General features: G+C 39.7%; 1 protein-coding gene across 16 annotated transcripts in view; it reads right to left on the bottom strand.

Moving 5' to 3' along the window:
• rap1gapb (RAP1 GTPase activating protein b) overlaps positions 1–15,277 on the bottom strand; it is a 108,919-nt gene that overhangs the window by 4,021 nt on the left and 89,621 nt on the right. For 10 of the 16 annotated variants that reach the window (XM_088423244.1, XM_088423227.1, XM_088423229.1 and 7 more), the window contains 12 exons: positions 14,652–14,807; positions 14,509–14,580; positions 14,340–14,426; positions 12,411–12,554; positions 10,404–10,535; positions 4,091–4,168; positions 3,712–3,821; positions 2,916–3,032; positions 2,677–2,806; positions 2,186–2,267; positions 1,086–1,204; positions 919–967 (listed from right to left, as the gene is read on the bottom strand). In XM_088423244.1, the coding sequence (XP_088279370.1) occupies positions 959–967; positions 1,086–1,204; positions 2,186–2,267; positions 2,677–2,806; positions 2,916–3,032; positions 3,712–3,821; positions 4,091–4,168; positions 10,404–10,535; positions 12,411–12,554; positions 14,340–14,426; positions 14,509–14,580; positions 14,652–14,807 (1,236 nt within the window). In that variant the 3' untranslated portion in view covers positions 919–958. The remainder of the gene's footprint in view (positions 1–918; positions 968–1,085; positions 1,205–2,185; positions 2,268–2,676; positions 2,807–2,915; positions 3,033–3,711; positions 3,822–4,090; positions 4,169–10,403; positions 10,536–12,410; positions 12,555–14,339; positions 14,427–14,508; positions 14,581–14,651; positions 14,808–15,277) is intronic. The other 6 variants (XM_088423230.1, XM_088423236.1, XM_088423228.1 and 3 more) reach the window with 5 other exon arrangements.

Here is a 15,277-nt window from a genome sequence, read left to right as displayed (position 1 = left end):
TCCAACTTGTGATTCCATAATTGTTTCAAAGGGTTGTAATAGATGTAACGTATTTAAAGAATGTATACGAGGAACTGCAAGTATATGGATATAGTATTCTATCCCATATAATGGATCTGTATGTGAGAAATCATGATGAACCATACTGGCCCTGGCACAAAAATGTTTTCAATTTTTACACTGAGCACATGTACGGCTGTGTTTAATTAAAAAAAAGGAAAAAAAAGCCTCAAAGAGTCTTTACAGTCTCTTATATAAACCTTTTCTCTACACAATATGATCGGACCTTAAACACTTCAATAATCTACAAAGTAATTGCTAGTTGCAGGCCCAAATGAAGTAAATTTTAGAAAATAAAAAACAAACAGAAAAAAGTATTTAAAGATTTTATAGTCAACATCACAGTGAACCAAAAATAGGATTCTACCATTATTTAAAAATCTAAATATTATCAAAAGTATTATGGTGTCAAAAAGCGCATTGTCCAACAATCAGAGCACAGCATCTGCTGCCTAACAACAGGCTTCGCAGGAGTGGTTCACATTAAAACTGAAAAACAAAAGCCACTAATGCACTATGGTGTGTCTGAACAAATGTTATCGTTGCTAAATAAAAACAGTCAAATCCTTTAACTGCACTTTATAAATGAAAATGGAGCAATAAAATATTGACTCTGATTGCCTGCTCAGCACATTTCCACCATGTTTGATTGCCTAAATATCCTCCCAGTCGACCACTGTGATCGACCTGAAATGTATCCCAATCGCTAATCTCAATCTTACGTATAAGCATTGTTCATCAGCCCTAATCCTACTGTACCCCTCAAAATGCCTCATAAAAAGGTGAGGTGAGTTGCAGGGAAGTAAAACTAAACAGGAAAAGACTAAAAAGTCAATGAAGTAGAAAACAGGTTCTAACCTGATAATGGACGTGGAAGCGGCGAGTCGGTGGCGTGTGGCTAACAGTTCTGTGTGAAAACAGTTATTTGAATCTTATTTAACATCTTGTAGTTATATTACAAAAAAAACAAACAAAAAAACACTCTTATTTTACAAAAGCATCTTTAGGAGGAGGCAACTTCATACCGAGGACTTGTGCTCCAGCGGCGGCCGCTCTGGCCTGGAACGGCTGTCTGTTGCTTTGGGCTCGGGTCCCTTCGGCCCGTCACTTTGATGCTGGAGTCGAGACGGAGCAGAATGTGGGGCTATTCCCACATACAAGAAACATTAAAATGAAGAAATTGGTACATTGTGAGATGAGTTGAATTTGTTTCGTGATCTGAACTCCTCTTTTCTGAACACCTCTCAACTGATTTCATATTAGTGATGCTTTGCAGAGGATAAAGGACTGACTGCTGTTATTTTGCCATCTGCATGAAATGCTCCACAGTTTTGTGTTCAATCTATTCCTTAAAGGTTTATAGCAACACAACCTTGATATTATCTATCATTAGCATTTATTAAGAAAGTGGATTAAAAGGCTCAAACTTGGGATTATTTTAGATACAAAAAGTGTCATTGTTTTTCCACCAAAACCTCTCCACCAGCTTTCTTCTTGGCAGTCTTCCAGACAGCCAAAAAAAGTCTTCAATAATATTTTCTGCATGTAAAACCATAGTGATTCTATCTATATAGAAAAACATGTTTTTGGTAAAATATGGGTCATTCCATAATTGGAGGACATTTTACATCCCGCCCATCAAATTCTCATTTATGCAAATACAAAAAAACTAAAACATAGATTGTCTGAGTAAATATACTCGCTCTGAGAACAAATAAACAAAGAATAAGACAAAGTAAGTTGTAAGACAAAAGAATCTTTTAAAAAGAGTAAATATGTCCCCTAAATGACATTTTTCTCTTGTCCCACACCCTGTAATGACCAAATTGAATCCCAAATGAAACTGTTCAAATGGAATTTAATTTTTTTTTTTTTTTTTTTACTTGTTTCATTGTTGTCTCAATGGAAATATTTGTTTTAATAAACATAACCTTTCAAATTATAATTATTATTAATGATACGAGTGTCCAACAACATGCACGCAACCATGTTACCGTACAGTAGATTTTGGTCAGTACCTTGTTCCCAGTACATGAAATGGTTGCAATAGCCTGACACAACAATGGCACATGCTTGCTTTATACTGTATGCACAAAATATACAGAAAGACACACAACATTCTCACCTGTGAAACTTGCATGACTCATGCTGAGTGTTCCCTCGTCCAGGGAGTCTCTCTTGTGTGGCGTCGTGGCCGGCACACTTTCCTGCAAGGAAGTTGAAAATGTACACCATTATTTTTCCGTCCATGAATGCGTACATACATTTTCTCCTGCTTATCTTATGTCGGCTTACGGGGGAAGCAGCTTTGATTCATCCACCGCCAGGCTGCTGAAATGAATCTTTATCGTCTATTACTGGCAATGAGTTAGCAGGTAAGCCCAGACTTTTCTCTCTCTCTTTCCCGGGGGAAACCGAAGCATTATTTTATTTCTTTCATTTATCAACATATTGTTTTAAAATCCAAAACTAACCATTGTGAAATTAACTATTTTGAATACATTCATGATATTTGTTTCTATCCCATTTATGGGATATCCCATGATTAACCCTCTATTTACACCATGCTGCATGGTGTACCTAATGTTATGTCTAACGGGCGTACACGGCACTCACCAGTCCGGTGTCGTAGTCTTCGTCAGCCTCGTGCTCTTCCACGACACTAGCGAAGCTGCTGGCGTTGGAGGAAGAGCGGGAAAGGTCCTGAGCCTCTGGGATGGAGGGCGCTCTGCAACACATGACAGAGCTACACACCCTACGTCACTCGGACCACTCAGAAGAGCCCGCATTTGAGCCGACTGATTATTCTTGATCAAAGTGTTATGAAAAGGAGAGAAATTAAATTGAAGAGCTACCTATTCTTGGCAGGGGCAAACTCAGGAGAGCTGTGATTGGACGAGTTGTTTGATCTATTTTCCTGGGAGACCTGGCCACTGTCAGATGTCCTCTGGGTGCACGGTGACACATCCCGGCTGCGGAACGACATTATCAAAAAAAACACTAAATGCCAAACCTCTTCAAATTGAAATGCCACACCTCTGTAAATGTGTTGCATATTTCCAAAAAGCTTGTTCTTCGTTGACAAATAAAAAGATAAACATCTCACCTAAAATATAGACGCCATTGCCTCAAATATAACAGAGCCTTTTACTATTTTGACTGTCCCTGCTTGATGCCATTTAACTACATGACGCAGCTTGCACAGAAGACATTACATCTGTAAAGCTGATTTTATACCACCGTTGGTAATATATTCTCGAAACGGTATATGCAACACTTTCAAGATACGGGCTGTCGTCCGGCAGATTTTTTTGCTTTGAAAACAATTTTGTGATATTATTGCCATTGCCAGTTAAAGTTTGCTATCAAACTAAACATTAAACAAAGACACATGTGTTTCACCCACTTTGCCTTAGAAATGCCCACACTAGTCAGACGCTGAAAAATATAGTGAAACACCATAGAAGTGCTAACGATAAGCATTATCATCAGTTAGTATAACCCTTTAGAATCATATTTTAACACATTGTATTGAGATTTTAACACAAATGGTGAAGTAACACATGACGACAGAGATTTACATTGTATTTACAAGGTAATTACATTACGATCTGCAATTATTATTATTGCACCTTAGTGAATTATTTATACCTCCTCTCTTGGACCTCTTGGATGTTCTCGATGCCGATGGCGCTGCTCCGACGGGAACTGAAGGGTCCGGATTTCTTCCTGGTGGGGCTTTTTCCAGGAATGATTAGGGACTGCCACATGGGAGAGAGAACAGTCAGAAGCACTCAATGCCACCTTTGCCACAACACGCTCGGCTAGTCGAATAGCAGTTTGAGCATCTGATGCTTCCTTCATGTAAAATGTAAATCTTTATCAGTTTACACAGAAGTACAAAAGGACCTACTATGGAAATTTAAGAATAGTCACCAAAGCATCACATTACAAGGGCGCTACATTAGCTGCAGCTTCTGAGCACACACACGGAGAAAAAGACATTAGACAAGAAGAAAGAAACATGAACCTCTTCTATTGTTCCTATTCCTATGGCGCTGCCTCGCCGGCCGTATTTACCGGGACTTTTCCCCGGGACGAGCAATGACTGAGGCATACAAAGGCAGGACGGGACGGGAGAGAAGAAAACACATGGCAGGTTGAAAAGCAAAAATAAACAACGCATTGTAGGATGTCATGCAAATGACACACAAAACCACACACATAGCCAGACATGCAGATTTTCAAACAGCGGCAAGATTGTTGTTGCTGTTTTTTTCAAACAAATTTTAAAGGTGCTCAAGCGAACCACTTTTTTATGATTGTTTGGCAAGGATAAGAGTTGCTGAATTGTTTTGTTTTCTATTTAAGTGTAAATTTATGGGGGGGTGATTTTGAAATACTTTCTCAAACATGCTATATTAAATAAATATTTTGAAGTTTACAAATGTACAGACAATTTACTTTGAAAGTATAAAAAAAAAATCAATGATTAATCAAATAAATTAATGGTAAATAAAATACATTTGAAAAATCATTTTATAAGTAGTGGGCTCTGTAGGCCAGCAATGCCTTCTCTGCTGGTCTAAACATATACAGAAAAACACATTTATTCATAATAATTAATTTTAAATAAAATTATCCTCCCTGGTCTGTATGACACATGAAATCTGCTTTTTGCAATGTTTCCATTGCTACATGTCATATTAATTTTTTAACTCAAAAGGTAAGAAAAGCTGGTCTGTATGACACATAATATCTGCTTTTTGCGATGTTTCCATTGAACATGTCATATTAATTTTTTTTTTTATTTAAAAGGTAAGAAAAGCCTTTATCCAATCATATTTTGGCTAGCAAGTGTTGCCAGCTTTCCTGAAATCTACCAGAGCCTTCAGAATGAAAAGAGAAGTCCTTGTCCATTCTATATGATTGGACACAGCCCATAAAAGCTTACAGCACTCGGACCAATCATCTCACAAGACTGCGACCTCGGGGCAAGCTAGCTAGACTTCTGTAGAAATTAACAAGCACATTTTCTGAGATTGGAATAACTCTTCGAGGAGTACGACATTTTGCCGCAAAATGCCACAAATGAACCAGCAAATGTGTTTGCTACCGATGCATCGTTGTTGTTTTTTGTGTTTTTTTTTTCAACCCACATTGGCAGGAGGAGATGAGGCGTCTGTCCCACAGGGAAAATGTTTTGGCCATCATTTTTCAAAATCTATGAACATTAGCTGTGGCTGACAGCTTCTGAGAAACGCTGCAAATTATATTTTTGCGAACGCCTATTGCCTGCATCAGATCGAGTCATACTGGGTTTGTTTACTTGAATTGTTTTCCAAAAGCAGCAACAAGACACCAAAAATCAGCTGTTCATTCTCAGCAGGTGATTCCAGATTCCATTTGTGGGTCAATTGTTGACATTTACCTGGGAACCAACTTGATAGGGTCGCAATCGTCTTGCATTCACGTCAAATTATAATTCATACCTTCGACTACCCCAGACTCTTATGCGATGAATTCAATGATAACCACCACAAGTATGCATACATACGAAATAATTTATGTGAAAAAGACACATATATGTGTTCCAAGCAATATTGCAATGGTCTGCCTTTTCTAGCCAACATCTGAAAAGGAGAATAATGCATTATTTAACACTCATTCATTATCATGCTGATTTTCATTCGTCAACCACTGCAAAGATAGGAACTGATAGTATGTATGTAAAAGGTAAGTATGTGTATACATACGTTATACATATATATGGGCCTTGGCACCGTTGGTGACTTCAATCCCTGTGATAGGAAAGCCCACCTTGGAGTTTCCAGACTCTGCTTCTTCACTGGAATTTAGGAGGTCTTCAAAGTATTCTCCTCACTGGCTCACAACGTCCCAAGTTGAAGTCAGCAGTGCCCCATTTCCAAAGCACACAGTCTTAATGATGCGCTGCTTCCCTCTACTGAGACACGGAATGGTGTCTGACAGGGGACTCTGCTAAACATTCCCAGTAGACCCTCACGATATGTTTGGGTTTGTAAAGGCGTAAGCATTTCCCACATAAGCATTGAAGTCCCCCAGCAGAACCTGGGAGTCCCCAGAGGGAGCACTCTCCAGCGCAATCTCCAAGGACTCCAAAAAAGGTGGGTACTCTGAACTGCTGTTTGGTGCATAGGCACAAACAACAGTCAGAACCTGGACTGCCACTGGAAGGAAGAGAGCGGCTACCTCTCATCCACTGGGGTGAACCCCAATGTACAGTTTCTGAGCTCTGCACCTCTCACTGTGGACAACTTTAGAGTAGAAGGGAATCCATTCCCGCTCAAGAGGACTGGTACTAGAACCCAAGCTGTGTGTGGTGGCAAGTCCAACTTTGTCTAGTTGGAACTTGCCTCGCAAACCAGCGCAGAATTCTTCCCTGCCAGAGAGGTGACATTCCATGTCCCGAGAGCTACCTTCTCTAGTCGGGAATCGGACCGACAAGGTGCCAGCCTTTGGCTGCCGCCCAGCTCACCATGCACCCTTTGGCCCGTCCCACAGGTGGGACCTACGTTATCCTTTCGGTCTGAGCCTGGCTGGGCCCCATGGATACAGCTCCGGCCACCAGGAATTTGCCAATGAGCCCCACCTCTGGGCGAGGGAAAACAGAATCTATGATTGTTTCTCATCATAAGGGGTATATGAACCATGCTTAGTTTGGTCCCTGACCTAGGACCTGTTTGCCATGGGTGACACTTTCTGGGGCATATAGCCCCAACAACTTAGCTTCTAGGATTAGGACATGAAACCCCCTCCACCATGGAAAGGTGACGAGTCATTGGGTGCTCCTCATTATAGTGAGGAGAATTTGGTAATTTGTCTAATCATCAGTCACAAAAAGTACTCTCACTCACTCACTCACTCACTCACTCACTTCTCTATCTCTGTCTCTCTCTCACACATACACACGCACACACACATCACACTTCACTATTTCCTGGTAAGGGTAGCCTTGGCTAGCTTCGTATTTCTTGATTATCTCCAGCTTCGTTTCCATGTAAATCATCTTCTTACTTCTCTCTTTAACAACACTAGCAATCATGGGACCCATGGCTAATCCTTTCAAGTCTGAATTACGCAGTAAAATGCACTATAAATGTGGTTTTGTAACCACTCCTGACATAACAAAGCTATACCATTCTGCCAATGTGACTTGTGTGTGTGTGTGTAAATATATCAGCTTTACTTAAATTTTCTTTAAGTGTTTGGCTAAATCAATCAAAGTAATCAATTACATTGGGAATATAAGTATTAAAGTCATCAATTTCCTAAGGTAATTACTTTAGGTAAGACTATCACACATAACTACCTAGTTTAGTCGCAGCCATTTTCAGACTGCACTTGAGCCTAACATTTGAAAAAACAAACAAACAAACAAACAAAAAAAGACTGTTTGAATGTCTGGACATCCTGAACAATGTCCAAATATGTCTTTGTGATCATGCATTTAAGATGTATCAAATGATTAAATCAAATAACAGACCTTTCATCTTTATATTCTTCTGTATTTGACCCTCAAAGGAAAACATTTGGACACCCCCTCTTGATTTAACAGCTTTAAGTGCAATTTTACTGTGGGCAAGGTATTGTGTGCAGGGGGTCCTCAGTTTATGACGCCATCCTCTTCCTGCGATGGCGATGGAACCCCTAAATCAGAAACAGCTGCTGTCCACCAGAACAGTGGTGAAGTCAAATTTAGTACACACCTCTCGGCCATAGCATTTCTAATCTAAAGTGTCATTTGTCTTAAACTGAAAACCCCTGAGAATGAACAACCCTTGAGCAAACATGACCCATGTGACCCTAAACATCAAGCTTCATTCTGCAACCAAGCGTGGTGAAATCACACATGCGAAGCGTCATGCACAATACAGACACGAACACGTCACACGCTGCCGCAAACACGGGAGGGCGGGGAGCAAGGGAGTCTGGGTAGTCAAACAGCTGCAACCAGAAATTTCCCCATAGGGCTTTCATCACAATCTATTTTAAAGAATCTCAATGTCACAAAATCGGAGGCTAAGGATTGAGAACCGGATGATGGTTTGGATCGGAGTTGTGTGCAACTTGTAAGTAAGAACAGTGGCATTTACATGTCAGGATTCCTCCGCGTTTGAAAAGTCAACATTCTATATTCTATCCAGACTCTTAGTATCAGACGTCTCCATTCTAAATGAATAAAAGACTAATATAAATAAATACATATCAACCCAATTCAACCTTTTCGAGCAGATTTGCTCTCTTCGAAGACATGACATTATCGCACATTATTTATGTAAACACTGTTCAATCAATATCATTGTCAAAACGCATTTGTCCAATTATGTTTGTTCATCCCAATTACCACCATGCGTCCTGGTAGATGTCATTGCTACGTGACATCTGTAAAGCTGATTTGCCGTAATAGTGCATTCCATCTCCTTCCGTATGCCCCACACAGCTGTAAAGCTGATTTTATTTTGTATTTTGCAACCTGCATTATTTAAATGCACATTAGTTAGCTACTGGGACCTATACAACACATTAATACTGCCATATTTCATGCTCATGGCATCTATAAAGCAGCTATAATTTTTTTATAATCATGTATTATTCTATTTTGTTGGATAAATGAAAATAATTATACAGTATACATTTATCGGTACATATACAGCATATACAGTACCAGCTACAAGCTTGGAAACATCCTGTAATTCAGTGTTTTCTTGATTTGTAGATTAATAGCTAAATCTTTATAACAAAGAAATATTGATGGAGTTATTTTGAAAAAAATTCTTGTTCATGAAAACAAAATGCTTTTATAATTAACATCCATCAAAGTAAGTGCGCTAGACACCTTTTACACACACACACACACACACACACACACACACACACACATACATATATATATATATAGCGGAACCTCTTGATACAAATTTAATCCATTCTACGGTGCAGTTTGTATCCTGAATCATTCATTACATGTAAATTGCCTAATTTGTTCCAAGCTTGAAATTAACGCTATAGTACGTTTTAAACTATTGTACCTTACACTTCAAAAAATGCGATGTTCGGTAGATGTCAGGCAAATGACAGAAAAAAATGGCTGTAACTTTAATTCCTCTTGAACTTTGATTGAACAACAATAAAACAAACAAAAAAAACCCCACAAAACACTTAAATTAAAATTTTCATCAAATTTGACTAATGCAACTATGGATGTAAATGGACCGACAGTGAGGTTAATCCATTCCTCAAAAACCCACCTCGTTACCCTGGCTTTCGCATGCACATCTCCAGAAAGCTCTCTTTTAGCGCTTTATGGGAAGTGTTGAGCGTTAGCACGTTTGCACTGGCAGCTTTCCCATCTCATACCACGGAATGAAAGCAAGCCCTCTTAGATTTATCGAAGCACCCAGGTGAAGCCTTGAAAATCTAAGGCTAGGTCTACTGTACTAGCTGCAAGGTTCCTTCGCCAGTGCTGTCTTCAGATCGCGCAATCTCAAGATTGCGAATAATGAGGCCAGTCTTCCTGAACCACAATGAGAAAGTTGTACACTAGCAAGCTGTACTGTACAGCACAGCCAATAGGAGAGCAGAACAATGAATGTGAAGGATTCTGACTGATGGGAGAGCAGGATACTGATACAGTGGTATTAAGCGTTTAATGAGAGCGGGAATTTCAAGTTTTCTCTTGGAGCACGTGAATAATCGCTCGCAAGAATTTGGCCGAATTTTTACTCATGAAATGTATATTTCGTGTACAGAAGCGTTCATATCTATGGGTTTCACTATATATATAATTTTTTTGTCAACTTCATGATGTGGATGATGCCATTTGATTTAGATTCAGTTACAGTTCACATCTGTGCTTTCTTCAGGTGTTGCTTGAGTTTCTTAAACTTGTAAGTCGTGCGAGACTGAGGGTGTTTCCAAACTTTTGAGTGGCACTGTATATACTCTTCATTGAGGTCTTGAGATCATTTGAGTTTATGTGTTAATTTGCAAGGTGACCACACTCAAATTTCAAATGATCCAATTTCAAATGATTCAAATGATTGAAACGTATTAATTCGTTCCAGCCTCCCAATACATGTTTTTTTTTTTTTTTTTAAAGAAAGTACCTACTTTTGAAAAATCTTGTTTAAGAGGATTGCGATTGTCTTGTAGGATCAATTTGTTTTCGAAACTAGAATCGCTTTTCCAAAACTGGCTGTCTACAAAATCAAATTCCGTGTTTTATTTTTTCGTAGGAACCCTGACATGTGGAAAGATAATAGTGTGATGCAGCCTGCGCTGAAGCACAACGTGCTACTTACAATGCCGGGCGTTTTGGGGCTCTCGGCCAGATTGTGGGTAAAGCTGCCACTGTGACTAGTGGAGACTGTGTATGACTTCTTGCTACTGAGGCCCATGGCGTCCATTGACTGGCTTCTGCTGCGGATGACCCGCTATACGAAGAGAGATGAGGACACACGGTCAACGGGTGGAAAAAAGGAACGGCGTCATTAAGGGTTGCGTGACTTGGTCGGGGCAGGTTCTTGGGTTCTTTCCATTGGAGTTAAAATGTCCCAAATGGAGTTTAAAACAAAACTTGGACAAAATTGGAAAACGCATTGCTGCAAATGTTGTGGATGGACCATTTTTCCAAAGTCACCACAGAAGGGCATAGGTAAAATGGCAATCATTGGTCAGTCATGGGATTAACATTGGCTAATTCATTCATTATCATATGCAAATTGATTTCATGTTGATCATGCAGTGATACTGCTGTGTCTGTAAAAAATATTTAAAGGGAGCACATTATAGAAATTGATTGTTTTTAATGGCTCACATTATACTGTGTGTCATTCAATATGTGTGAAATTAAAGAATTGTAAGGAAAAATAAGTATTCAGCCGGTATTAGTATAAGATTTTGTTGTTCACTGACCACCTGGTTTGGTTTGAACAAAGACCCTTTCACTTGTGAATGAAAGAGACAACCTTGACAGATAAGTCAAGTTCAACAACACAGATGTAAATCATTTTGTATTTGACTCCCATCTTGTCGTTCCTCACTTCCATAGCCTTAAGAATCTTCTCTTTCACGTGACCCTGCACACTCTCTTACAGACCACTAGACCGCTCTGTTAAGACTTGTGTGTTTGAAGCTTCAAATTACAGAAGACCAAAAATGACAAATGGTATTCCCCACTATTTTACTGTACTGATCTCGCCTAAATCCCCCCAAATTCCAGAGCACAACTTTTTAATTTTTTCCAGACCTTATTTCTGGAAACGTGTCTGTGAGAAACACAGTTATGTAGTTAAGTAAGTTTCCCTATCTCTAACGTGATAAGTAGGTTGCACAACGATCCAGTGTAATTTTTAAGAGACTACATTGCCTTGATCCCCATCACACAGAATCATTCATATTCCCGGTGTGCGGTGGCCCATGTCATACCCAAAAGGAAGCAGAGCTGTAATGATTTTTGTGGACTTCAAATGAGTTTTTGCTAACAGGATGAGTTACTAATTAGAAGTGCATACTTGATTTGTGAAGTTGTAGAAAAGGTGGCAGTTGGGCTATTTGGGTTGGGTGACGTGTCCGTGCACCAGACGGGCACAGAATATTGCATGGGCGGCTGCTTCAACGAGTGAAAATGCCTTTATTGTCATTGCGGATGCTACCTTTTTCCCCACTCTGGCTCCTGTAAGGAGAAGCTGCTGTAGTCATGATACTAGGGCTCTGCACCCTGTCGTCATTTTGACAGGTGACATTTGGAGTCTGGTTGGTCCAGCAGGACAAGGGGCAGGGCATCTCGTCTCTGACTTGCATGAGACGGGGCCAGCCCAAAAAACAAGTGTGTAAAGTGTGACGATATTTGGATGAAAGGAAGTCACAAACCTATTTTTATAACACCCAGGAAATTGTTCTAAAGTGTTAAAAAATGCATGATATGTCGCCATTTAAGTGTTCATCAGGCATACACAATCAGAGCTCCTGCCGCTGTGGCCTGCCGACTTGGACGCACCCTCGGGGCACAAATGGATTGATGGAGCACGGCCAGTCAGGACAGAGAGCCTCCGGAACATAATGTCAAAAAAAAAAAAACAAAAAAAAAAAACATCCGTCGCAAGCCAAGCGAGGAAATCAAGAGCCACAGGCCTGGTCCTTTGAGATACAAAAGCCATTTAGTCCGCTTGGCTTTAGTCGCGAATGAATACCCAGAATCCCCGGGCCGAGAGACAAGGGAGGCAAAAAAGCATCTGCAAACTTCCTCATTCTCACTCATGCAGATGAGGTCGTGCCTTATCACAATGAAAAAAAGGAAGAGGCCGTACCTTGAAGGACTCAAAGAAGCCACCCCCTCCGCCGCTGCCGCCGTTCTCCAGTTTGTCTTCATCGCCACCCAGGCCCATCATGGACTGGCTGTGGATGTGTAGCTCCTCATAAAGGGTCTCCAAAAGTGCTGAACGTGTGCGCTCCTGAAAACCACCAAAATCTTCACAAATACTGTCCCTGCATAATGGTGGACTGTGGCAAAGAACTACTATTTGGAACTGTAGTCAAAATTTAGCTTTGGATTCTTCGTGAATAGTGACTGCCTGTTTAGCGCACACGTTCAATTCCACATGACAGGAAATAATACGTAATATAGAAGGCCCATATAAAACATTGTTTTAGCAGTACCCTTTTCATATGCTTTAAAGAGACAATGTGTCAAATTTAGACCGTTTTTCACTATGGACAGTAGACTATTTATTGTCCATAGCTATAACAGACATGGCAGCCTCCGGAAGAGTGCCACACCCCATGTAATAAGATTGATGATAACTACACCTACGATTATATTTAAAACAAACTGTTGGTCGTTAAGAACACATTTATTTGCAAGTTTTAAAAACTAAGTCATTGAATTTGTTTCTTTTTAATGAAAAACAGTCCAAAACTTACACATTGTCCCTTTAAACACATTTAAAAATATAAAAATAAACAGTTGAAAATATTGAAACCTCTTCTCCACAGTATTCCTTGGTGTGCCTCATAACCCAATTCACCCTATACTGTATATAGTAATTTCCAAAAATAGACCTGCTCTGGTGCACCTGATAGTCCGGTAACTACAGTGTATATACAGTACTACATTTTCTGCACTATAAGGCACATTGCATTATGAGGCGCACCTTGAATGAATAGCCTATTTAAAAAATTTTTCATATATAAGCCGCACTGCTTTATGAGGCGCATAAATAGAGGCTAAAGTAGTGGCTGGGCTTGCATTATGCATCCACTAGATGGAGCTGCACTGAAAGGGAATGTCAACAGTAAAATCCGATAAGTCAAATTGATATAATCGAAACCTCGATTACATTAAATGACTGTTTAGATCAACGCCAGGACAAATAAAGATCTTAAAAGAATATATTTAGGATTAAATTAAATATTAAATTTCATTCAATTGATCAAATTGAAACCCAAAACTTTGAAATATGTATATTGTTTCGTTGATCTAAATAGACGTTTCTGGATTTATTTGATAAAATCACGTTTTATTTTACAAAAACTCACGTTTTTTGCATCTTGTCCCTCTATAAATGACTTCAAAGTCGGAGCATATATAGCACATCATAATTTCTAACAGTGTTATAAAATTTTTGATTGTAAAAGAAACATTTATTAATGAAAAGCAGAGGTAACAATTGGAAAGATTTACAAGGAGATTATTTTATTTTTCGTCCCCGAAAAAAAGGGAAACTCCGCAGGGCACACCGGATTATGAGGTGCACTGTCAGCTTTTGAGAAAATTGAAGGCTTTTAAGTGCATCTTATAGTGCGGAAAATACGGTATAATTAACCATCAAATATTCAACCAAAAAATATGGCTAAAGTCTCCTACTTCTACTGTGAAACAACATGATAATTACAAAACTTCAAACTACCCACGGACATGCCAACAGTGCATATGACAATATTATGAATGGCCGGTGAATGCCATCACAGAAGTGAGGATGTGATGATCAAACATACTGCTAGATTTTATTAGAGGTTTCAAAAATACAATGCTACTTGGTTTTCGTGACATTTATCTGCCTTCTACCTGTATAGCAGTGCTTCTCAATTATATGGTGCCAAGCCCCATCTAGGAAAGAGATTTTTTTTTTCCTTCCTCAGGACATTCCATATGATTGCATTTGCCATTTCTCACCAAGAGAAAGTTATGGGAAATCCATTTAGGTCAGACCACTAATCAGTATAAATAACAGCCTCACCTCTAGTTTGGCAAACTTCTCCGCCTTGTAACAAGCGTACTCAGCATTGATGAGCTTGGTGAAAAGGAACTCGCGAAACTCCGGGCCCTGAAGAAGGAAAAAGGAGATGTAGAAAAGAAAGCTACGTGGTGACTTCAGGTTTTCCTGCTTGTGTGACGCCATCACCGACCTTTCTAAAGATGGCTGGGTCAGGTAGGGCTGGCCCAAAAAAGGGCACGTCATCCCTCGCTGTCACTGACACCTGATTGGGATGGCAGGTGACATACTAACCACGGTCGATTCTTGGAGATCGCCATCACGAGAGAAACAAACCTTGTATGTGACGTTGTCCGTACACGCGTTCTCCACCTGAACCACCACGTAGGCGTGCAGGAAGTTGGACTGAATCATGTCAGGAACAAAGGGTGTGTTCTCTTCCTGAAACACTATGGCCACGATGTCGTTGCCTATGTGCCTCTTTCTCTGCAGCTGGTATGACACACAATCGCGTACAGGGTTATACAGAATGTCATATGGAGGGGATGATAAACGGTACAAAAGCGCTTATATGTAAAGGATGAGTATCAGCACATTCATTAAACAAAACAAAGAAAAGAGGCAACTCATTCTATCATTTGTCATCTACAAAAATGCTATTTCACAAATGCAAGGGTATAGCACAGTATAGCAACTTACAAGCGCAGGTGCATTGTACAGCTTGCTAGTGGGGATATTTCACTATTTATGCAATTTTTCAACGTTAAAAAGTTCATATTTTGCCAACATGACACTACACTAAAGGTACACTAAACAAGTGAATTCTGTTAATTACAGTATACAGTGATCCCTGTTTTTTCACAGTTAATGGGGACCGAAACCTCCCCGCGATAAGTGAAAAACCGCAAACTAGCATCAGGTGTTTTAGGAAGGAAGGGCAGGTCTTTTAATCTACGCCCGCC

This window comes from Hippichthys cyanospilos, chromosome 9 (genome assembly GCF_059441005.1).
Source record: "Hippichthys cyanospilos isolate Australia breed blue-spotted pipefish chromosome 9, RoL_Hcya_1.0, whole genome shotgun sequence".
Taxonomy (NCBI): domain Eukaryota; kingdom Metazoa; phylum Chordata; class Actinopteri; order Syngnathiformes; family Syngnathidae; genus Hippichthys; species Hippichthys cyanospilos.
This window is presented reverse-complemented; position numbering and strand designations above follow the sequence as displayed.